This window comes from Seriola dumerili, unplaced genomic scaffold, assembly GCF_002260705.1.
Source record: "Seriola dumerili isolate Sdu_G_001 unplaced genomic scaffold, Sdu_1.0 BDQW01000040.1, whole genome shotgun sequence".
NCBI lineage: Eukaryota > Metazoa > Chordata > Actinopteri > Carangiformes > Carangidae > Seriola > Seriola dumerili.
This window is the reverse complement of record NW_019174295.1, coordinates 4,354,942-4,374,314: the sequence shown is the minus strand read 5'-3', so window position 1 is coordinate 4,374,314 and position 19,373 is coordinate 4,354,942. Positions and strand designations below refer to the sequence as shown.

Genomic DNA, 19,373 nt, shown 5'->3' with positions numbered 1-19,373 from the left:
ATAAGAGCAGCGTCTTCTGCAGCAAGCTCCTGGTTTTCCTTCTTTGAATCCACAAGGGATTGTCAGAGTGTGTGTAGTAGAAGTTCAAATAACGTAACTAGTGGTTGAAATGTCGTACTTGATGTCGTTCGGTCACTGTATCCACGAAGAGATGCGTCTCTGTCAGGGGTCAGGTGTGAACTGAAGGTCTCTTGCCTTTGATGCTGAATAAATGTTATTCAAAGGCAAGAGAACTTCAGTGCTGCATGACATCATAACTGGGTTCAGAATGTGATGACATCATGAGAACCCAGTGTTGGCTTCCTCATGTGTCATGACATGTGACATGTATGATTTCTACTGGAAACATAAAAAATACAAGAAGTACAACTACACTTACATATTATAACCACTTCAAGTTTTTTTTTTAAACATTATATGAAATATTAAAGTTTCTCCCTACAAATCCAAACGTCAACACATCACTGCTCTTATTTTTAATTTTTTTTCAGTTTACGTTGGCGCATTCCAAAAAAAAGTATTTATAACTAGTTTGTCTGGGTCCCTTAACAGATGATACTGGTCACCCCCTCAGAGATCCAGGTACTAGACACTAGGGCTGCAGTTAACAATTGATCTGCCAATTATTTTTCAATTAATCACCATGTCTGTAAAATGAAAGAAAATATAAAACTACATACTAAAGATAATCAGTTTACTATCATATATGACAGAAAAGCATCAAATCTTCACATTTAAAAAGCTGGAACCTGCAAATATTTGGTATTTTTGCTTAAAAACAATGAAAAAAACTATTATTTGATTTTCAAAACAGTTGATTTTCTGTCGATTGACAAACTGACTCATTAACTGAACACTAAAATGGAGCTGGGCATGTTTTAAAAACAGCTCCGTTATCTCTGCCATCGTGATTGTAAACACAGTATTGCTGATTACCTCTATGATTAAGGTGGGTGATTCTGGGTGTTTGTACAGATGCATCCAGACATGGACAAAATTGTACAATGAGCACTTTTTTTGATGACCTTTGTTTCAGGAGTTTTCTATGATGTGTTCAAGTGCTTGAAAAGGAAAATCAAAAAAACTGAAAAGCCTGATTGCAAAAATAGAAATGAGATTAGACAACAATATTACTGCAATATTATGCTCCAAGAAGTAAAGAACAAATCAGAGCAAATTACCTGTATTAAAAAATAAATGTAATGAGAACTGAAGCTGAACCAAAATGATGAAAATAGAGTAGACAAAATCAGGATTTTATTTTTCTACATAACAAAACAGCTCAAATTCCTCCTCCACCGATCAACACAGAGCCTTGCAGCAGTTCACCTTCAAGCACGATTGTCCTAATTGGTTGCCATGGGGACCAAAGATGTGCATGTAAGTGTCTAGGCCTCCTCCTCATCACTTCCTGCCAGGCTGCTGTCTGTAGAGTCCAAATCCTGCTCCTGTTGCTGTGAAGATTGTGGTTCTGTTTCAGGGTGCTGTTCTGGCTCCGTGGTGTTGGAGGCCTCTGCCGGTTCTGCAGCGGCGCCCATCTCTGCCGGTTTGGTGGCAGTGTTGCTCTTCTGGCCTTGCTCGCCTGCCTCCAGGAAAGTAGACCAACCCTTCAGTCGCTCCTCTCGCTCCCGTGCCGTCTCTTCCACCTGCACGGACAGAATTAACATCATTTCTGACCAGAAGTAGAGTTCTCCAGCTCCTGAACACCAGGAAAACCCCGATCACATTTTCTCAGACTTGTAAGAGTTGCTCCTGAGCCACAGAACAAATTTTACATGTTTCCACAGGCTGAGTATTACTCCTCACGATTAGGACACTGATCTTCATGTGTAAAATCTGCTGAGGTCCCATTAACAGACACATCTTAGTGTTTATGTACATACATGACGGGTTGGAAAAAATGCAAAGCAAGAGGCTTGAGCTACAAGCAGCCTCATATAGTAACCATATACAATCTCTCTCCTACAAGTTGTGGCCAACATCACTCTGCTTTCTTTATTAGCTTGGCTGAGCATCCCCAGTTCTCCAAAAATCTAAAAATATTTTTGACACTTGTATTTTGCAGTTGGTGTACCTGATAGTCTGTCGTTCCATCCCAAAGCAGAGCAGACAGCTGCCTTCCTCCAAACCAGCGACCATTGAATGACGAGATGCATGCATCAGCTTGCTCGGGCTCCTTGAATGCGACTGATGCCACGCCGTCTGGGTGTCTCTGCAGCACAAACACAACCACATACCAGCTCTTTATTGATGCCACTGATGGAATATTCAGATTCATTCTGCTGTGACTTTGAAAAAAAGCAGTAATGATGTTAAACTCACATCAAAGAGGATGACCTTCTTAACCTCACCGAACTTCTCACACTCTGTCCGCAGATCTTCACGATACTCATTCAACACCAGTGGGTCTTCCTGGAAAAAGGCAACACAGAAAGCACAGAGATTAATACTCACAATGGACAGTGTGTGTGTGTGTGTGTGTGTGTGTGTGTGTGTGTGTGTGTGTGTGTGTGTGTGTGTGTGTGTGTGTGTGTGTGTGTGTGAGAGAGAGAGAGTGTGTGTGTATGTTCATGTGTGTTCCTCTTCACACCTCAAAGTCACTGGGATGAAACATGTTTCTGATGATGACTACTTTTTCATGCCTCTTCCTCACGTCTCCTTGCTTCTCTGGCCTCCAGTCCAACTGTCTACACAGATAAAGACACAGAGGGAAAAGATAAAAATGCTCAGTCACATGTCTTCTCTTAATCCACTTCAGCATTGTGGGAAGTGGAGTTTATACCTGCATGCAGAGTGGGATATAATAAATAAAAAGAACAGGAAATAGAAGTTTTACTTCTGTTGCTGCTGCATCTTCTTCTTATAATCTTTGCTCTTCTTCTTCTTCTTACTCGCGTCATACTGGCCCTTTAGCTCAAACCGTGCTGCTTCCACATGGAGTCTGTAACCTCTGACTTCTGACTCGTCAATCAGGCGCATAGCCAGTGCCACAGACTCCTTCTGCAGAAAATAATATAAAAAAGAAAATAATAATTTCAGCTGTGTGTCTGTCATCTTGTTTTGGAGGTCTTCTTCTATTCTCTAGGATAAGTTTCCACAATTATTATTTCTTTATTTCTTTGAGAATGAGAACACTTTTAAAGTATTAATCAAGCATAAGGATAAATTGACCTTGAGATAGCAGCAGAGGCCATCTCCCTTCAGATTTCCGTATTTGTCCTTGTAGAGTTTAACCTTGTACTCCTCGGTGATGGGGTCCCGCATCACGATGCCACACTTGGACATCAATTCAACAAACTCTTCAGTGCTGATATCAAGGGGCAGACCTGAGGAAAGGAGACCAGGAGAAAAATAGTCAGTCAGCTACTCACTGGACAGCTGTCTCCTTGACAATGAGAAAAAAATGGTAGGGATACCAACCTGACACATAGACGTTTGTGTTTTTGGTGTCATCAATATCAAACCATCCTACATGGACAAAAAAGGGGAAAAGGCCTTTATCAAAGGATGCATTTTATACAAAGTTAAACTCAGAAACTGTACATATACATCTAAACTGTAAACAAACATAATCACTATTTTTAGACAGAGAGGAAGGTGGGATTTTACACCAATGAGTGTAAAAAAGAAAAAACAACAAGAATTCTACTTGTACTGCACTGGTTTTCTCTCTCCTCACTGGTTATGGATGTTGTGTTACCTTGCTCTGCTTTCCTCTTCTCCCCTTTCTGCTTGGCTTCTTTAACTAGGGTCTCCTGCTGGTCTTTGTTCGGCTTCTGGATGGCATCTGCTGGTTTCTGCTTTTCTGAAGGCTTGCTGTCTGGTTTGGGGGCTGCTGGGTCGGTGGTGCTCACTGCTGCATTGTTGGCATCTGGATCTCCCTCCTGAGTGAAGCCATAGTTGGCCTGGTAGGCTGCGATGAAGTCCTCTGTTATCTATGAAAACAATGCAAACCTACTTAACATTAACACAGAAACTGTGTCCGGCCAGTTTTTGCATTCCAAGTTAATGCACTGGATTACAGCTCACACATGAAATTAGGATACATCTCAAGCAAATGCTGCTCAACAGAAATAAATACATATAACATTTGTCCATAGACTTGAAAGAGATTTAGAGACTTTAAAGAAAAATGATGTAAAAAAACAAAACAAAAAAAAAAAACTGAGAGGCAAAGAAAGGTTCATACTTTAGGGAACCAGGCTTTCTTTTCATGGTCCCAGTCATAAACAGTCCCGTCCTCTGGATCGGTGTAGGTGTAGGGGTCAGAGCCATCCTCATTTCTCTGACCGTAGAGCTCCTGCATCCGCAACTGCTCCATAAACTCCTTGTTGGCTTTTGAGTCACCACTCATCTGCAATAACAATGTTAAATGTGTAATTACCCAGGTCAGCTAGCCATGACATTAAAGCATGTACAAAGCAGTTATATTATGAACCTGAGTCATTTTGATTTAATATCCTACTTTACCATTTCTTGTTTAATATTTCAGAAGCTGTTGCCATATGAAGCTGTCAAAGTCTCACATTATATTTAGAATGACTTTGTTACTATCAACAAAAGTCAGAATAGAAAAGCTAGAAGCTCAACAGGGGTCCGTCTTTTCTCTGCGTTAATAAGTTAACTCAAAAACCTCTAATGGACAACACAACTGAAATAAAGGCAGTGTGGTTCAACAATGACGCCTGGCTGTGGCCAAAGCAGGATAATAAACACATATGCTACTGTCCAACATAGCTAGTTAGCGTTACCTTGTACACGGATAGTCCTGGCCAACCAAAATCTGCGAAGGTTAAGGGAACAGATTCCCCCCGTCTAAAGAGCAAGGAACAGAGCACTTTCTTTGTTTTGAGACTGTAGCTTTTTAAAATTAGTTTATACTTTGAAACTAGCGTTATTTCACTGCCTGCTAACGTTAACCCCCAGTCCGCGACGACAGTTGAATGAAGTACTTCCGATGTCAGATTCAGAGTGCGCATGTGTGACATTTGGAAATGGAGCACTCGATTTGTAATACAGCTTCTACCGTTTTACAATTAGTGGTGGACAGGAGAGCCAAAATTAACGATCACTCCGCCCGCAGTTTGTCAGCGAGAGAACGAATCGACCGCATCTCTTGTGAGCGCCGACACCTTCGCTAGCTAACCTAGCTTTCAATGTTGCAATAATTGTTAAGTAGCAGATCTTCGGTTTGGCATGGCGGAGGGTACAGGTAACGTTAACGTGGGACCGGCCAACCTTCCTCCGGGAGACCCTCAGCTAATTGCGATGATTGTGGAGCATCTGAAGAACCGGGGGCTTTTTGACGAGTTCCGTCGGGACTGCCTGGCCGACGTTGATACGAAGGTAGGCAGCTAACTTTAGCCAGAGTCCAAGCTAACGCTAGAAAGTGTTGACATAGCTTCTGATCGGCGTTAACCCGTTGTTAATTTAACTGGAATACATTTAGCTGTGTTCTTTTCGTTGTTGCTAAAATACACTACTCACAATAAGTTAGGGATATTGTGAGAGACTCGGTGGATTTCATACATACAGTGTTTGTTTCACTTCAGAGATTTTTGGGATAGGGAGGCAGTTGTATTGGGGTGATAGACACCTCATTTTGTGTTTTCCACGTAATGGTCTCACTGTGTACAGTGTGCCTTACATATTGGGGCCAATACCAAAAAACTAAAAGACAACCCTTTTCAATGTGGCATCAATTTCAACATTCTGTGGGTATAAAAAGCTGGCATTGTCAGTAAGTCATTCCAAGTTCATCATTCAAACAGCCATGAACACACGACGTCACTTAACGGACGAGCAGCGCCACCTGGCCATAGCGCGCCTTCGGGTCGGTGGCAGGCAGTCAGATGTTGCTCGTGAACTTGGTGTGTCTCAAAGTGTCATCAGCAGACTTGCATCAAGACACAGAACTACTGGCAGAGTTCGTGACAGACCCAGAAGTGGAGCCCCACGAGTGACAGACCGCAACGATGACCAGTACCTAAGGACCTATGCACTCAGACATCGTTATGCAACTGCCACACAGCTGCAGGCCCGTTTACGAGATGTGAGGGGTACTAGGGTTTCCAGACAAACCATTCGCAACCGACTCCACCGCTTTGGCTTGAATGCCAGACGACCGTTGCAGGTGACTCCACTGACACCAAGACACCGCCGTGAACGTTTGCAGTGGGCACAAGACCATGTGACCTGGACAATGCAGCAGTGGTCTACCGTCCTGTTCACTGATGAGTGTCGGGTCTCCTTGCACAGAAATGATGGTCGTCCGTGTTGCTGTAGAAGGCGAGGTGAGCGATACGCCGAGGTCAACATGGTCCCCAGGGTTCGCTTTGGTGGAAGAGGTGCAACAGTCTGGGCAGGCATCACCTGTCAGCGCAAAACAGATTTGGTTATTGTAGATGGCTCAGTCACTGCACGTTCTTACCTCAGACACATCATAGAACCCATCATCATCCCCCAATTCCGCCAGCACACCCCCAACTTTCTGTTCATGGATGATAATGCTCCACCACATCGTGCCAGAATTGTCACAGCTCGACTTCAGGAAGTCGGAGTGCCTCATATGGTATGGCCAGCAATGTCCCCTGACCTGAACCCCATAGAGCACGTCTGGGACCAGCTGAAGCAGAGACTGGATGATCGTACTCCACCCCCACGTGACCTGGCAGAACTGCGTGTAGCACTTGTGGAAGAGTGGAACGCATTGCCTCAGAACAACATCATGAGGCTAGTGAGGAGCATGAGACATCGCTGTCAAGCTGTCATTGCGGCAAATGGTGGAAACACCTGCTACTGACATTGTCAATTTTTGTTATTTGGGGCTATCCTTGTTATTGTCTAAATTTTTGGGGTAATAAATATTAAACTAATGAAAATGGTGTTTCTTCTCATTCATTATTAGTAATATCAAAGGGAACTTTTACTTATTTCATTAAAATTCAGACCAAATAGGAAAAGCACTCATGTAAATAACAATATCCCTAACTTATTGTGAGTAGTGTATATCCTCCATATAAGCTCTATTACTGCAGTATTAGTGTAGTATAGTAGTAGTTGTATTATGTTTGGTTTTTGGAGTGAAAAGAAGTAGATCAACTCCTGCAGAAAACACATTTAAAAAGAGCCTTTCAAATTTTATTGCACAGTTACTTCCAAAGGAAATTTGTGTAATTTGCCCAGTGGTTGCCAAACTTTTTCATACCGACTACCAACGCTTACATCTCTGTCACTGTCATTGCTGCCAGCCTGCCTATCAAAACCTGCGACAGAAAGTAGACAACTATGTCACGTCGCACCTGAGCACACAAGACTGGAACCCGTCTATCAACAAGAACCAGATGAGGAATGGACTGAGGCAAAGTGTTGTTCAGTGAGTGTTACCTTGTCTTTGACTTCACTACCCGCCCTGTTTGGAAGTAAAAACAAATTCCTGGTTTGTCATAGTCTGTCGTTCATGGTTATTCAACACAAATTAAATGTAGTGCAATATTGTCAATTCACTGTGATTTTAATTTTTCGCACAAGCAACTTTTCTACCATACAACTGTCATGATGACATGAATGCTTACATGTTGTGTAAATGGGAATCTGTCCCATCTCTAGCTGTACAACTCTTTTCACAGGTTATGTTTTACTCTCCACTGAGTACTATTTCTCACTTGTAAAGTCGATGGAGTTCAACTTCTTTTAATGGGGACCATATCTAACTAACTTGATTACAGATGAAAATGAAAGTTTTTCATGAGTAATTGTTAATCCAAATAACAGTACTTTTTTCCACTCCTATTTCTTCAGCACCCACTTGTTTTTTTTGTTGTTGTTAGGTGTAACTCCTGTTTGTGTCATGTTTTTTAGATCGGGCATGTTGGAGTCCGGTGTGGACAGGATCATCACACAGGTTGTGGACCCCAAAATGAACCACACTTTCCGGCCGCACATAGAAACTGCCATCCATGACTTCCTGTCAGGGGACAGGAGGGAGGAAAGCGCCTTAAGTTCTAACTCTGCACCATCTGAACAGACTGAACCTCAGGAGGCCCCCTCTGCCTCTGGCCCCAAAACCCCATGAGGTCTGTTTAAAAACTGAAGTACAGTCAAAGATCAAGAAGGTTTAGAAATACAGTAGAGAAATCTGTATGTTCTCTCCTCCTGCAGGTACACATGCTGGTCTACACACAATGTTGTATGGCTGTGTTAGCATTTTTGAAAGGTGCGCCATCACACGAGAGGACGAGGTTGTTTCCTGCTATGCCTCATTAAAGGGACTAGAGTCAGGAGTGTAACTGCATTCAAAATGTTCAGCATCAGATGTTGTTTCATTGCCCGTCTGTGCTGCACAAGGATACAGCTGGAGAAGTTGCACTGTTACTGCACTGCATGGCACAAACCTGGATTATTTCTTTTGAATCTTTTTGTCAATGGCTTTTTTTTTTTTTTTTTTTTTTTTTTTTTTTTTTTTTAAATCGGATATCGAACAAGATTTTTATTTTGGAGTGCTGTGTGTTGTTTTCCACTCAGGGTGTTTGTGAACATGTAGACATATTCAGACCTTTTCCACTAATAACATGTTGAATAACTACAATCTAAACTTTCAAACTCTGTCTACTCTGATTCAGACTGATGAGTGAAGTCGGTATGTAAATATATTTTGTTCAGTATTTAGAGGTCTTAATTTTTCATCACACCATGTCAGGTTTCCTTTTTGTGCATGTATTGAGTATGTAGTATTGATTATGCGTCCCATCTTCTTTACTAAACACGGTTGTCAATATGTTCCTCTCTGTCTTTTTTTTTTCTTTTTTTTTTTCTTATTGTACCCCTTTGGGCGTTTTCTCAGTAAAGATACTGTGATGGACTGTATGTAAGATAACGGGTAAGTCTGTGAAAAGATTTTAAGCAACACAATCATTTCCTCTGAGTGTCGGCAGAAGGTTTGTGTGTTTGCTGCAGTGAAAAAAAGAGGAGAGCCCAGTACCACCAGGTGGGGTAGTTGTTCTCGTATGTAGGTATTGTATGGCTGAATCCACCAAAAAAAAAAAAAAAAAAAGTTTCAAGGTTGACATTTTAGAGACAAATCTCTTAAATCCATCATGTGAATTGGTTTTACTGTTACTCATATACATTCCCTATCTGCATATTAGAGAAGTTGGAAGTACATTCAAACTAGTTGTGTTGATCCTGTTTTGTAAAATATACCACCAACCCTGCAGACATGCGTAATGGTGTTTTTAAAATAGCCTTAAAATATTTATATGTGCATCATGTCAACAGGTAAAAGTAATAGACTTAAGCTGTAAGTAGTCACTCTCTGTCACTCTCAGAGCCTCCATAAATCCAGACTTAAACCTCAGTTAGGTTTGAGTGTCTGTGTGTGCGTCATCACACGTTGCGTAACTTTATCGATTTAACTGCTTGTTTTTGGCAGAAGACTGAGCCATACTTTAACACAAGTATGTGTGTCAGAGTGTGTCTGTAAATATAATGCTCTTTGTTCATGTGTCTGTCTGTCTGTCTGTGTGTGAGAGTGAAATCCTAGTCATCTCCCTATGAAGTCAGTGGTGAGTGTTGTATCAGATGCACAGAACAAATTGAATTGATGGAAGAGTATATTCATTCATTTTTTTAATAAATTAATAATTTAAATAATCTGTCCATTTAAAGATTAAATATGCAATAGTTTGTATAAGATATCAATTAATACAGTGCTTTATAACCATGACACCTGGGACATGACATCTGCCCATGTTCTTAATTACACCTGGTGTTGCTCAAAGCATCAAAAATGTGTTTGAGAAACCCAGCGGCAGCTTGTCTTTAAAAAAAATAAAGTCCTGGAAAAAGAATGATCTGTAGACCTCACCTTGACCTGTTTTCACTGGAACTACTTTTTACTGAAGAAATAATGACGCTGTTGAGGTTATCACAAGCATTTCTTCATGTAAATGAAATTACACTCTCCTTCTCTTGCACTGGAGGTAAATGTGTCAAAACCTCAGCACATGAAAATGTAGCAAATCTGCCTTTGATTTGCATGAACAGACACTTATTAAGACCAGCAACATCGTCCTTGAAGTTGTTCCAAGTTTTGCATCTTGCCATATGAACTGTAGTGAGAAGAACACATGAGAGCAAAAGAGTTATTAAACCCAAAGGTTATGGCAATGCTTCCTCCTCAGATCAATTCTCACAAAGCAGATACTCGTGAATTTGATCTATATGCGCGCACACACACACACACATACAGAGGCAGACATGTAAAGTGTTGTTTACAACATGATCATGTAAGAGACAAGAGGGTCCTGCATGTGTGCTGTTTGCACAGTAGTGTCTATGTGCGTTAGTGTGCCATTTTGGGCATGTGAGTCTGTGTTTGTGTGTATGTTCTGTGTCGGGGTGAAGGGTCAATGTGTGGGTGGTCATCGGTTTGTGCGAGGGAAGCTGTGGGATGTTGTTTTGAAGCAAGATGAGACAGAATGAGTGGGAAAGGTTGCGAAAAAAAAAAAAGTCCTCCAACCGACGTCCAAACATTAGCCCCTGTAAGAGTGTGTCTTCCCCAACTGGGCCCCTGTACGGACACACACACATAAACACACCCGTCTTTTCTACCTTGACCTCCCACTGCAACATACACACACTTTGTTCTCACCCATGTTCAGTGAAGGCCTCTTGGATGCAGGGTAGATAAACCTAAGGAGGCAGAGGAGGGAGAGGTATGAGGTATTTGTTTGACTCACATGAAGATGATGATGTCATGGTGTCACATGACTGACCTGTCCCTCCGTGGATGTCAGGGGCCAGAGGTCATGGCCGTTATGAATCAAAACATACAAACCACAACTATGCTGCAAGATCTGAACACATCGTGAAGAAGACAAAGTGTAACTCAACTTCAAGTTGCATTTAGGGAATAGACAAACATTGGGAGCTATAGTGACAAAATACTGAGCCAGAAACAGCCTCATAATATATCTGAGTTAAAATTAAACCATCAGAAATAAATATTAAGCATTGAAAAAGTAGAAAATAGAAATAAAAACCATCACCATTTATAAACATTTTGACAAGAGAGTATGTACCAAAAAGTCTCCGTTTGCGTGTGTGCAGGCTTTTATTGCCGTCAATGTGAGGACCAGTTTCAATTCAACCATCAGTGAGGACATTTCTGCCAGTCCTCACTACTTCAAAAGGATTGATTGGTTTTAAGGTTGAGGTCAGAATTAGGTTTATGTTGGGGTTCGGGTAAGGGTTGGGCTTAGGCGTTTAGTTATAGTTTGGAGTAGATGCTACAAGCAATGCATTGTGTCAGTGAAGGTCCTCACGTGTATATAAAGACAAATTTATGTGTGCACTTTTTGTAAAATGAAAACGAGTGAAAATCTGAAGTAGGCATGTGTAGTGGAAATATACTATGAAGAGTCAGAGGGCTTATAAGGTGTAAGTGATGGTTTTATTATAGAGCTTTACAGAGCAGTTAGAAAGTGTTTATCCACCAATATAAATGTTGGTAATCAATCAAGGGCTCATGGGTTTCTCATTTTTGTAGTTACAAATCTTAATAAGTCATTAATAAAGACTTGAAGTCTGCAGTTATAAATTTTGGTTTGTCTCAGTCTTATTCTCTCTATAGGGTCCATCTCAGTCACTCCACCACTGTGGTCCGGACTGAAATATCTCAACATGTAGTCCTGTTAGACTGTTACATGGTCCTCAGAGGATGGATCCTAATGGCTTTGGTGATCTTCTGACTTCTTCCTCTAGCGCCACCATGAGGTTGACGTGTTGTGGTTTTGGGCAAAATGTCTCAACCTTTGGCCAGATTGCCATGAAATTTAGCTCACACATTCATGGTGCCCAGAGGATGAATTGTAATAATTTTGGCAATATCTATAACATTTCATCTAGTAGCATCATCATCAGGTTAAAAATTAAATTGATCTAAACGCCTGCAAAAATATTCCCAACAGCCAGTGCCGACATTGGCAGGGTAACATGTGAAACTAAGTTGGTGAACATGGTAGACTAAACATCAGCATTGTCATTGTTAGCATGTAGCTCAAAGAACTGCTGTGCATTGACTCTAGAAATAAGTGAATAAATAAATAAAGATTTTACACAACCAGGCAGCCCAACATTTTTCCAGTTAACTTTTAACTAGCCAATTCACAACAGAAGTTATCTCAAGGCACTTTCCAAATAGAGCAGATCTAGACCTTCTCTTTATATTATTTACAGAAACCCAACAATATTATTATCAATCAGTCCCAAGTTTAAACCCTTTATAAATGAAGCCTTGCGAGAAAGTTGAATATTTTTGTGTAACTATGACTACTATAGGTGCACTGCAGTATATTAGACAGACATAATGTGAACAAAAGTAAGTTTACAGGAATGCAGCACTCTAATAATTTGAAAAACCTGACCCTCTTCACATACTCCTGCTCTCTCTTTCAGTCTGGGTGCTTCTGATACGTTCCTCACTGCACGTCTCCCTGCCAAGAAGGCAGCTGCTAACCCTCAAACACACACACACACACCCACACACACACACATACACACACACACACACGGCTGGCTGGCGGGTTAATTGAGTGTGGATGTCTTGAGTGGCTGACCTTCACTTACCCCCGCAGACTCCGGAGGAACAGGAAGACCTTATAAGAACTTTTTTTTACTTTTTGGGGAGTTTATGAATGTGGGATTTATTTTATGGCCAATTCTCTCTCAGCATGAACCTCACGCCTCCCGCCTGTCCCCGTTTCTCTCCTCCATTCATCATTCAGTTATTGGATTAATAATGAAATAGGAAAACGAAACCAGACCGGAGCCCAGTCATCAGTCAAGCCAGTTTGTTCAGGCACATCAAATCCATTCTGCTATTGTCGCTCCTCTCTTTCTCTCATCAATGATAAACTTTTAGCTCCAGTCTGCTGCGCGCTCACGAAGCTGCGCCGTGATTGGTGGAGACACAAGCTCCCTTCACTCAGATCGTCGTGGACGCGCAACTCCCGTTCAGCTTTATATATATATCAGCCCTTCATGCCGCGGTCATGCTGTGTAGTGGAAACCCCTCTGCAAGGCTACACTCCTCCTGCTGCTGCTGCTGCTGCTGCTGCTGCTACAGCCCGCAAACCAGACAGAAAACACTGAGCTTCAGTTAGTGTCAGACATGCCGGTCAACTTGTCCGCTTTGGTTTTTGTGTTTTTCCTGCTCGTGGCCTGTCAACAGGTGCTGACCGTGGATCCGCATGATGCCCAGGAGAAACAAGCGAGCCAGGCCAAAAGACGACTCTCTCTGCAGAGCACAGGTGAGTTGGGACCCGAGCTGCGCCTCCGATGCTCGCATATGGATGCTCTCCAGAAGTATTAATCTTCGGTCGTTTACCTTTTTCATTATTAGAAAATACTGAATTCAAAGCAAGTGCACGGTAGCCCGACTCGCAGCACAGGTCCCCACAGAGCTGTCTCTGCAGGAAGATCTCTCAACGTGTATCTAAAAGTTTGTAGCTTGTAGGCACTGAAAAGTTTATAGCTTGTTTATGGACAGGCACAGGATTATGTCTGTATTTTGCAGCCGACAACAGAAAAATAATTCAGTGCTTCTTTGTGCTTCCTCTACCTGCAGCTTTAATGATGGGCCTGTTGCCTGTTGTCTGTTGTCTGGATCTCACTGGAGAACACCTGAATTATAAATGTTCAGTAGCCTTGATGGTAACACATGGGCTGCCATGTCATTAGGCTATAATACTGATAATTAATATATTAATAGTGACGGTTGCATAGTGTCTGCAGGAAAGTGAGGTGACCCCATTTGTGTACTTGTGTATATTTGGGTCCCTCCCCCCCCATTGCATCGTTAAAATAATGCTCCCGCGGGATGGTTTACATTCCGTGCAGCCTGTCGGTTCCACAGACCGGGCTGTGCGTCGGGCCGTACCGTGCCGGGTCGCACCTCTCCGTTTGCTCTCCTGCGCAGTTGGTGGCTTGTAATTCAATGCGCAGCTCCGGCGGCTCGATCCTGTCCAAGCACATTCCCTCCGTACCAGCAGGGCGGTGCATGACGGCACCTCCGGCCCGGAGCTGACCTGCAGGCTGCACAACATCAAGAGAAGCAACAACGGTCAGAAGAGGCCCGTCACAACAAGAACAGCAGCAGGATAACAGTCCCGTGTGCTGGTTAAAGATTAACTGAACACGAACTAAAGCCTCGCAGCAAAACGTGATCAGTCTCATGTCGCTTGCTTCGGCCTAGTGACCAGAATATCCTCAGCCAAAAAGAAAAAAAAAAGTCTCTCTCTCTCAAAACATTTGTATTTATGTGTCTAACTGTAAAGAGATATTGCTTTAAGCAAAAGTAAAAGCATTGTTGTCCATCACTGATGCAGGACAGTCTCAGCTCATCCCTGCTGTCCACCACAGTGTAACCTGTGAAGTAGAAGTACTGAACCTGTGACCAAACAGCCCCAAATATAATGTACCCAAAATAAAAAGGTTATTGTTCTTCAACGCTTTTGATTACAATCATTACCCCGCTCCTTTGAACAGTGTCTTTTTTTGTATAATTGCCTTTTGTGTGGGAAAACCCTTTAGCTGCAAGTCTGAGCTGATTCTGTGTCAGCAGGTGTTGCAGTGATATGGGCAAGATCCTGAAATGCTCAGATGTAAATCAGGAGATTTAGAGCTTTCAAATGGTTGTGTGAGGATTTAGTCCGGTACAGACGAAAACCAAGACTGTGTGCAAGGTTAAACTTCTCTGAAAACAAAACTGAAGTCAACAAGATGGCCTCACAAAAGGAACACTCAACTCACAACTACTTAAATTACATGATGAGGCAGATAACTTCTCTCTGTTGACCTGATGTACTGTAGGTCATCCTGATGTGGTGTTATTGTAGTGTACTCCCTTGAAAAGGTGCAGCAGATAACAGCACAGTAGTACATGTGTGGGACACACACTCTGCACTGTGGTGTCTCATCAATGAAGTTAACGCTGATCTGTCTGTGTTTCTGTCCCTCTCAGTGGAGATTCAGAGTTGCCTGGTGAGTTCAGGGGACGTTGGCTGCGGGACATTTCAGTGTTTCAACAACAACTCCTGTGAAATCCAAGGGCTGCACCACATCTGTCTCACCCTGCTGCACAACGCCGGGCGCTACGACTCACAGGTGGGAGCAGCACGAGAGTCTGACCTCATTTCACACACTCAATTAGAACAACACTTTAATAAAAAAAAAAAAAAAAAAAAAAAAAAAAAAATTAAAGTAATTGTTTACCATTAGACCTCACTTTCGCTAACACTGGCTGAAACTGTGTGCAACAGCCACTGAGGGCAGACTGAGATCAGACATATTTGGATACATGTCGTTATTTCATTTAATCCCTTCAGTCATTACAGTCATTTGTGAGGAATGTTTGTCATATAAGGAGCAGTGTATAGTTATGTGTGGCACTAGTTACAGAACAATCTGAGAGGGGAAGTGAAATGAGAGAGGGAACAGCTTGTCTACTTTACTAGAATAGAAGTGCATGAGAGAGTGATGCAGGTCTAATGCGTCTCCAGCATGAACAGGCAGTGGATGATGTTCAGTGACAATCTGTGAGCGACTTATACACTTCCATACACAAACAATACCATACAAACAATATCATAAGATTCATTGAATTGCAACAGGAAGTACTTGTCTCTGATTGGTTGGGAGGTGTCAAATTAAAGTCACCATAGCACACATTACTGATGCTTTAAGTTACAGTGTGTTAATGGCCACACAGTATAACTCACTGTAAGAAAATATTGCACTTGCCTTGATTTATTTTCTTGTAATACAATCTTTCAAACTATAACCCCAACTATAGATGTGACCTGTTCATTCACAACATGTGAGGATGTGTTATTGGGATAATGACCACAGAGAATTATCATCCAACTGCAGCTCTGCTCAGCTTTTTTTATTTTCTTTTTAGCTCATTGTCTCGCAGTCCAACTCTCGAACTCCACCTTCATCAGCCTCATAAAGGACTAGTTAACACAGTGGGTCATCTAACAAGTAGGCCACTACAACAGATGTAGTCATGCTGTTATGGCTGTCAAGCTTTCCATTTTCACACTGTAAACTTTCCATGCAGTTTAAAATGATAAATCGAGTAATAAATTTGCCACCATTGATTTTAAACCGAGGTAGACGACAGCAGCTTCTCATTTCTAGCCGTCAGTTTTGCTGAAATTGCAACTGTCGTGAGCAGATATTATCAGCTGTAGCTAGCTAGCAAATGAAGCATATGTTCGCTCCATGAACTGGTTAAGAAAACCATCTGCCTGACTTTTTAATGTTTCCAGCTGAAAATGAGTTCCCTGTAAACATGGACAGATCAGGACACAATGAGCCTGTCCCTACCCCTCCTACACAGGAGTAAGAGCCACAGATTCAAAGAGGCGTCTTTTTGGGTGTTTTATCTCTGCATCTCTCTTTGGTCATTTTGCACTTTTTGTAGTTATTTGAATCGACTTCCCGACAAGAAATGTTAAGTCACTTCATACAGCTGCCCCTCCGACCCCTTGGGCTCCTGGGCCTGTGCCCAGTATGTCAGTTCAGTGATCTGTACATTCCTGTAAAGGCATCTTAAATATGCATTTAATGCATATTTAATAAATATCTAGGTCATGGTTATGTACATGACGTTTTGCTAAAGTTGCATGACCCAGGCAGAAAGTCAATATCCTCACCATGAGCCTCATCCACTGATGATACAATAGATATAAATAAAGCACTGTTCTGGTATTGTTATGAGTTAATAGATAGGAGCTGACTAGTCCAAGTATTATAACCACACTTACTACTACATACAAACAGTATCTTTTCGTGTTACAAGAGAAAAGACTGGGATGAGAACCAACAGATGTGGTCAGCTAATGTAATTCTATCTCCAGTAACTAACAGCTGCGGTTGCAGCAGTGTAAAGCTCCCAAATCCAATGGCGAGCAGGACGGCGTTGCTAACATTACCCATTACCCTTCCAGCTTCCAGGGCCGGCTTCCACATAGTGGATGAGCTAGTTGTCCGTCTTTACGTAACCTGTAACCCCACAAACTAATGTAGTTAGGTCATGATGTTCTCCTAGGCTTTGGAAGTCATGCTAGATTATTGCTGTAGGTAATAAGCAGACAAACATTGTTTGATTTGTTTTTGCAGTGAAGCTCTGAAAGATTAAAGAAAAGTATACCACCTTCCAAAATATTCAGATATCAAGTATCACTCTTAGTACAGACCCATGATTGCCAACACATTAACCATACTTTTATAAAAGCAGCAATGAGTTACAGACTGTTGTAATCATCCCTCCTCTCCATACTGACTGGTGGTCACAATCACTTTGTAGAGGGATTACTACAGCAACTAACAACTCCCTCAAAGTACATATAGCACGTGTTATATTAAGAAACTTTAAAAAAATCTGATTCTAAACTGTTTTCCAGAGAATGACACACTCAAGCATGTCTAATGGATCTAATGCACACAGCCAATAAAAGATGAAGGTAGTTTTATTTTATTCCAAAAATGCAGTAGAGATCAAAGAATGGGCAGAAACACATCCCAGGCCAGATTTGACAGTCTCAGAATATGCAGCTTTGCTAAACGTACCATCAGAAATGTCCCACTGATTCCTCCTGTCGCTCTCCTCCTCCTCCTCCCCCCAGGGCAAGTCATTTGTGAAGGATGCGTTGCGGTGCATGGCGCTGGGACTTCGACATCGCTTCAGCTGTGTGAGCCGCCGGTGCTCAGCGGTAAAAGAGATGGTGTTCTCGCTCCAGAGAGAGTGCTACTCCAAACACCAGCTGTGCCTGGCACTACGGGACCACATGGACACCATGGGCAATCTGGTCCAGTTCCACTTGATGTTTCCCCCAGGGTGAGAGAGAGAGAGAAACACATTAACAATTAACCAGCAAGCTTTTATCACCACCCCAATGAAAAAACCAAAAGAGGAGTCAGCGAAACCATCCTCAGTGAATGATGCAGCACTCTTTGCATAGCAAGTAGCTTATGGTGGCTAATGTCAGTGTTTACACAGGTATTGCTGTGTTAACTGGCATTAGAGTCAGTATGCTGATGTAATGACTCCTCTACTAGGGTAACTAAAATTTCATTTGATATTTCAATGGTTTTATCACCAGGAGCCATGTTTGTTATTTCCTTTTTCAAAGAAGGGTCCTGGTGTTGTGGCTCACTAGCTAGGTTTGGGAAAATCAGCAAAAGAAAATGGTAATTAATGTAGACACTATCATTATGCAAATATTAGGAGGTGGTTCATCAAGATAAACAGTCAGGTGCCATTAAAATTATGAAAAATCAATGAAATAAGTTTAAACAAAAAATGCAGAAAACATGGAAATGTGATATTCATTGGTATTTATGTTGTGTGTTTTTCATGCTATGACATATCAAAATGTCTAGTCAGCTAAAGATGGTGACTTTAAAGCAATTGACTTGGGAAATTAGGAAAAATTCAGTATCCAGAACCTGCCACAGTATCCTCTGTCCCCAAGAGTTCTTCTAGTCTGACTTTGTTGAAAGTTGAACAAACATGAACAAAAATAAAATCATTTTCTCTTGTGTGTGCGTCGTACCAGACCGTACGTGGAGCTGGTGAACTTCCTGTTGAAGTGCGGAGACGAGGTCAGGTCGTGGGTCAGCCGGCGGTTGCGGGAACAGTGCGAGCAGCACTGGGGGGCACTGTGCAGAAGCTTCAGCAGCACCTGCTCTCTCAGCCAATCGGACGCTCCGCAGCATACCACCACTCCAACACCCACTGTGCCCTGGCCTTTGACTGCTCAGGGACCCGTGCAGCAGCCAACCAGAGTAGCCGAATCAGACAACAGGAGTGGGCTCAATCAGATTGACAACGCAACCGAATCTGGTCTCCCAGTGTCTGAGAAAACCAATGTTACTGCATCATAGAGCGACCGGCGAGCCACGCAGAGGTGCAGACGCGGTACACATTGATCGTGCACTTATCACCATCATAATAGTAGGATGAGTAAAAGTAGTGGTAGTTTTACTAGAGTATTCAGTGTAGTATTGCTGGTGAAAGTGATGCAACATAACTTATTTAATCTGTTGGGTATTTGTGCTATTAATATTTTTCTTTACATTGACTTTGTACAAGGATGAAAACCAATTATCTACCTCACTTCATCACAGTAAACCACAGTGGCTGTATCCTGCAGCGACGGGCATGGACACACGAGTAAACACTACAGGGAATTTGTCTCTAGCTCAAGTGCAGCTGAAAGTCAGTATTCTGTTATGTTTTTGTATTTATGAGCATTGTTATTTTATGCACCATGTAGTTGGCACACTATCAGCCGTTATCTTGT

At 42.1% G+C, this 19,373-nt stretch overlaps 2 protein-coding genes across 2 annotated transcripts; one reads left to right on the top strand and one right to left on the bottom strand.

Moving 5' to 3' along the window:
- Positions 1-1,241: 1,241 nt before the first annotated feature.
- On the bottom strand, positions 1,242-4,922 carry LOC111217074 (HIV Tat-specific factor 1-like). The gene is made up of 10 exons (XM_022738771.1): positions 4,752-4,922; positions 4,190-4,354; positions 3,701-3,935; positions 3,421-3,468; positions 3,172-3,326; positions 2,837-3,000; positions 2,591-2,687; positions 2,323-2,412; positions 2,075-2,212; positions 1,242-1,646 (listed from the first exon to the last, which is right to left on the bottom strand). Exons 2-10 carry the CDS (start codon positions 4,352-4,354, stop codon positions 1,389-1,391), a joined length of 1,350 nt encoding a protein of 449 aa, XP_022594492.1. The 5' UTR covers positions 4,752-4,922; the 3' UTR covers positions 1,242-1,388.
- Positions 4,923-5,003: 81 nt separating this feature from the next.
- On the top strand, positions 5,004-18,954 carry LOC111217040. Its single transcript, XM_022738722.1, has 7 exons — positions 5,004-5,346; positions 7,251-7,375; positions 7,861-8,071; positions 13,064-13,310; positions 15,023-15,165; positions 17,694-17,905; positions 18,627-18,954. The coding sequence occupies exons 1-7, from the start codon at positions 5,197-5,199 to the stop codon at positions 18,952-18,954; spliced, it is 1,416 nt and encodes a 471-aa protein (XP_022594443.1). The 5' UTR covers positions 5,004-5,196.
- Positions 18,955-19,373: the final 419 nt, after the last annotated feature.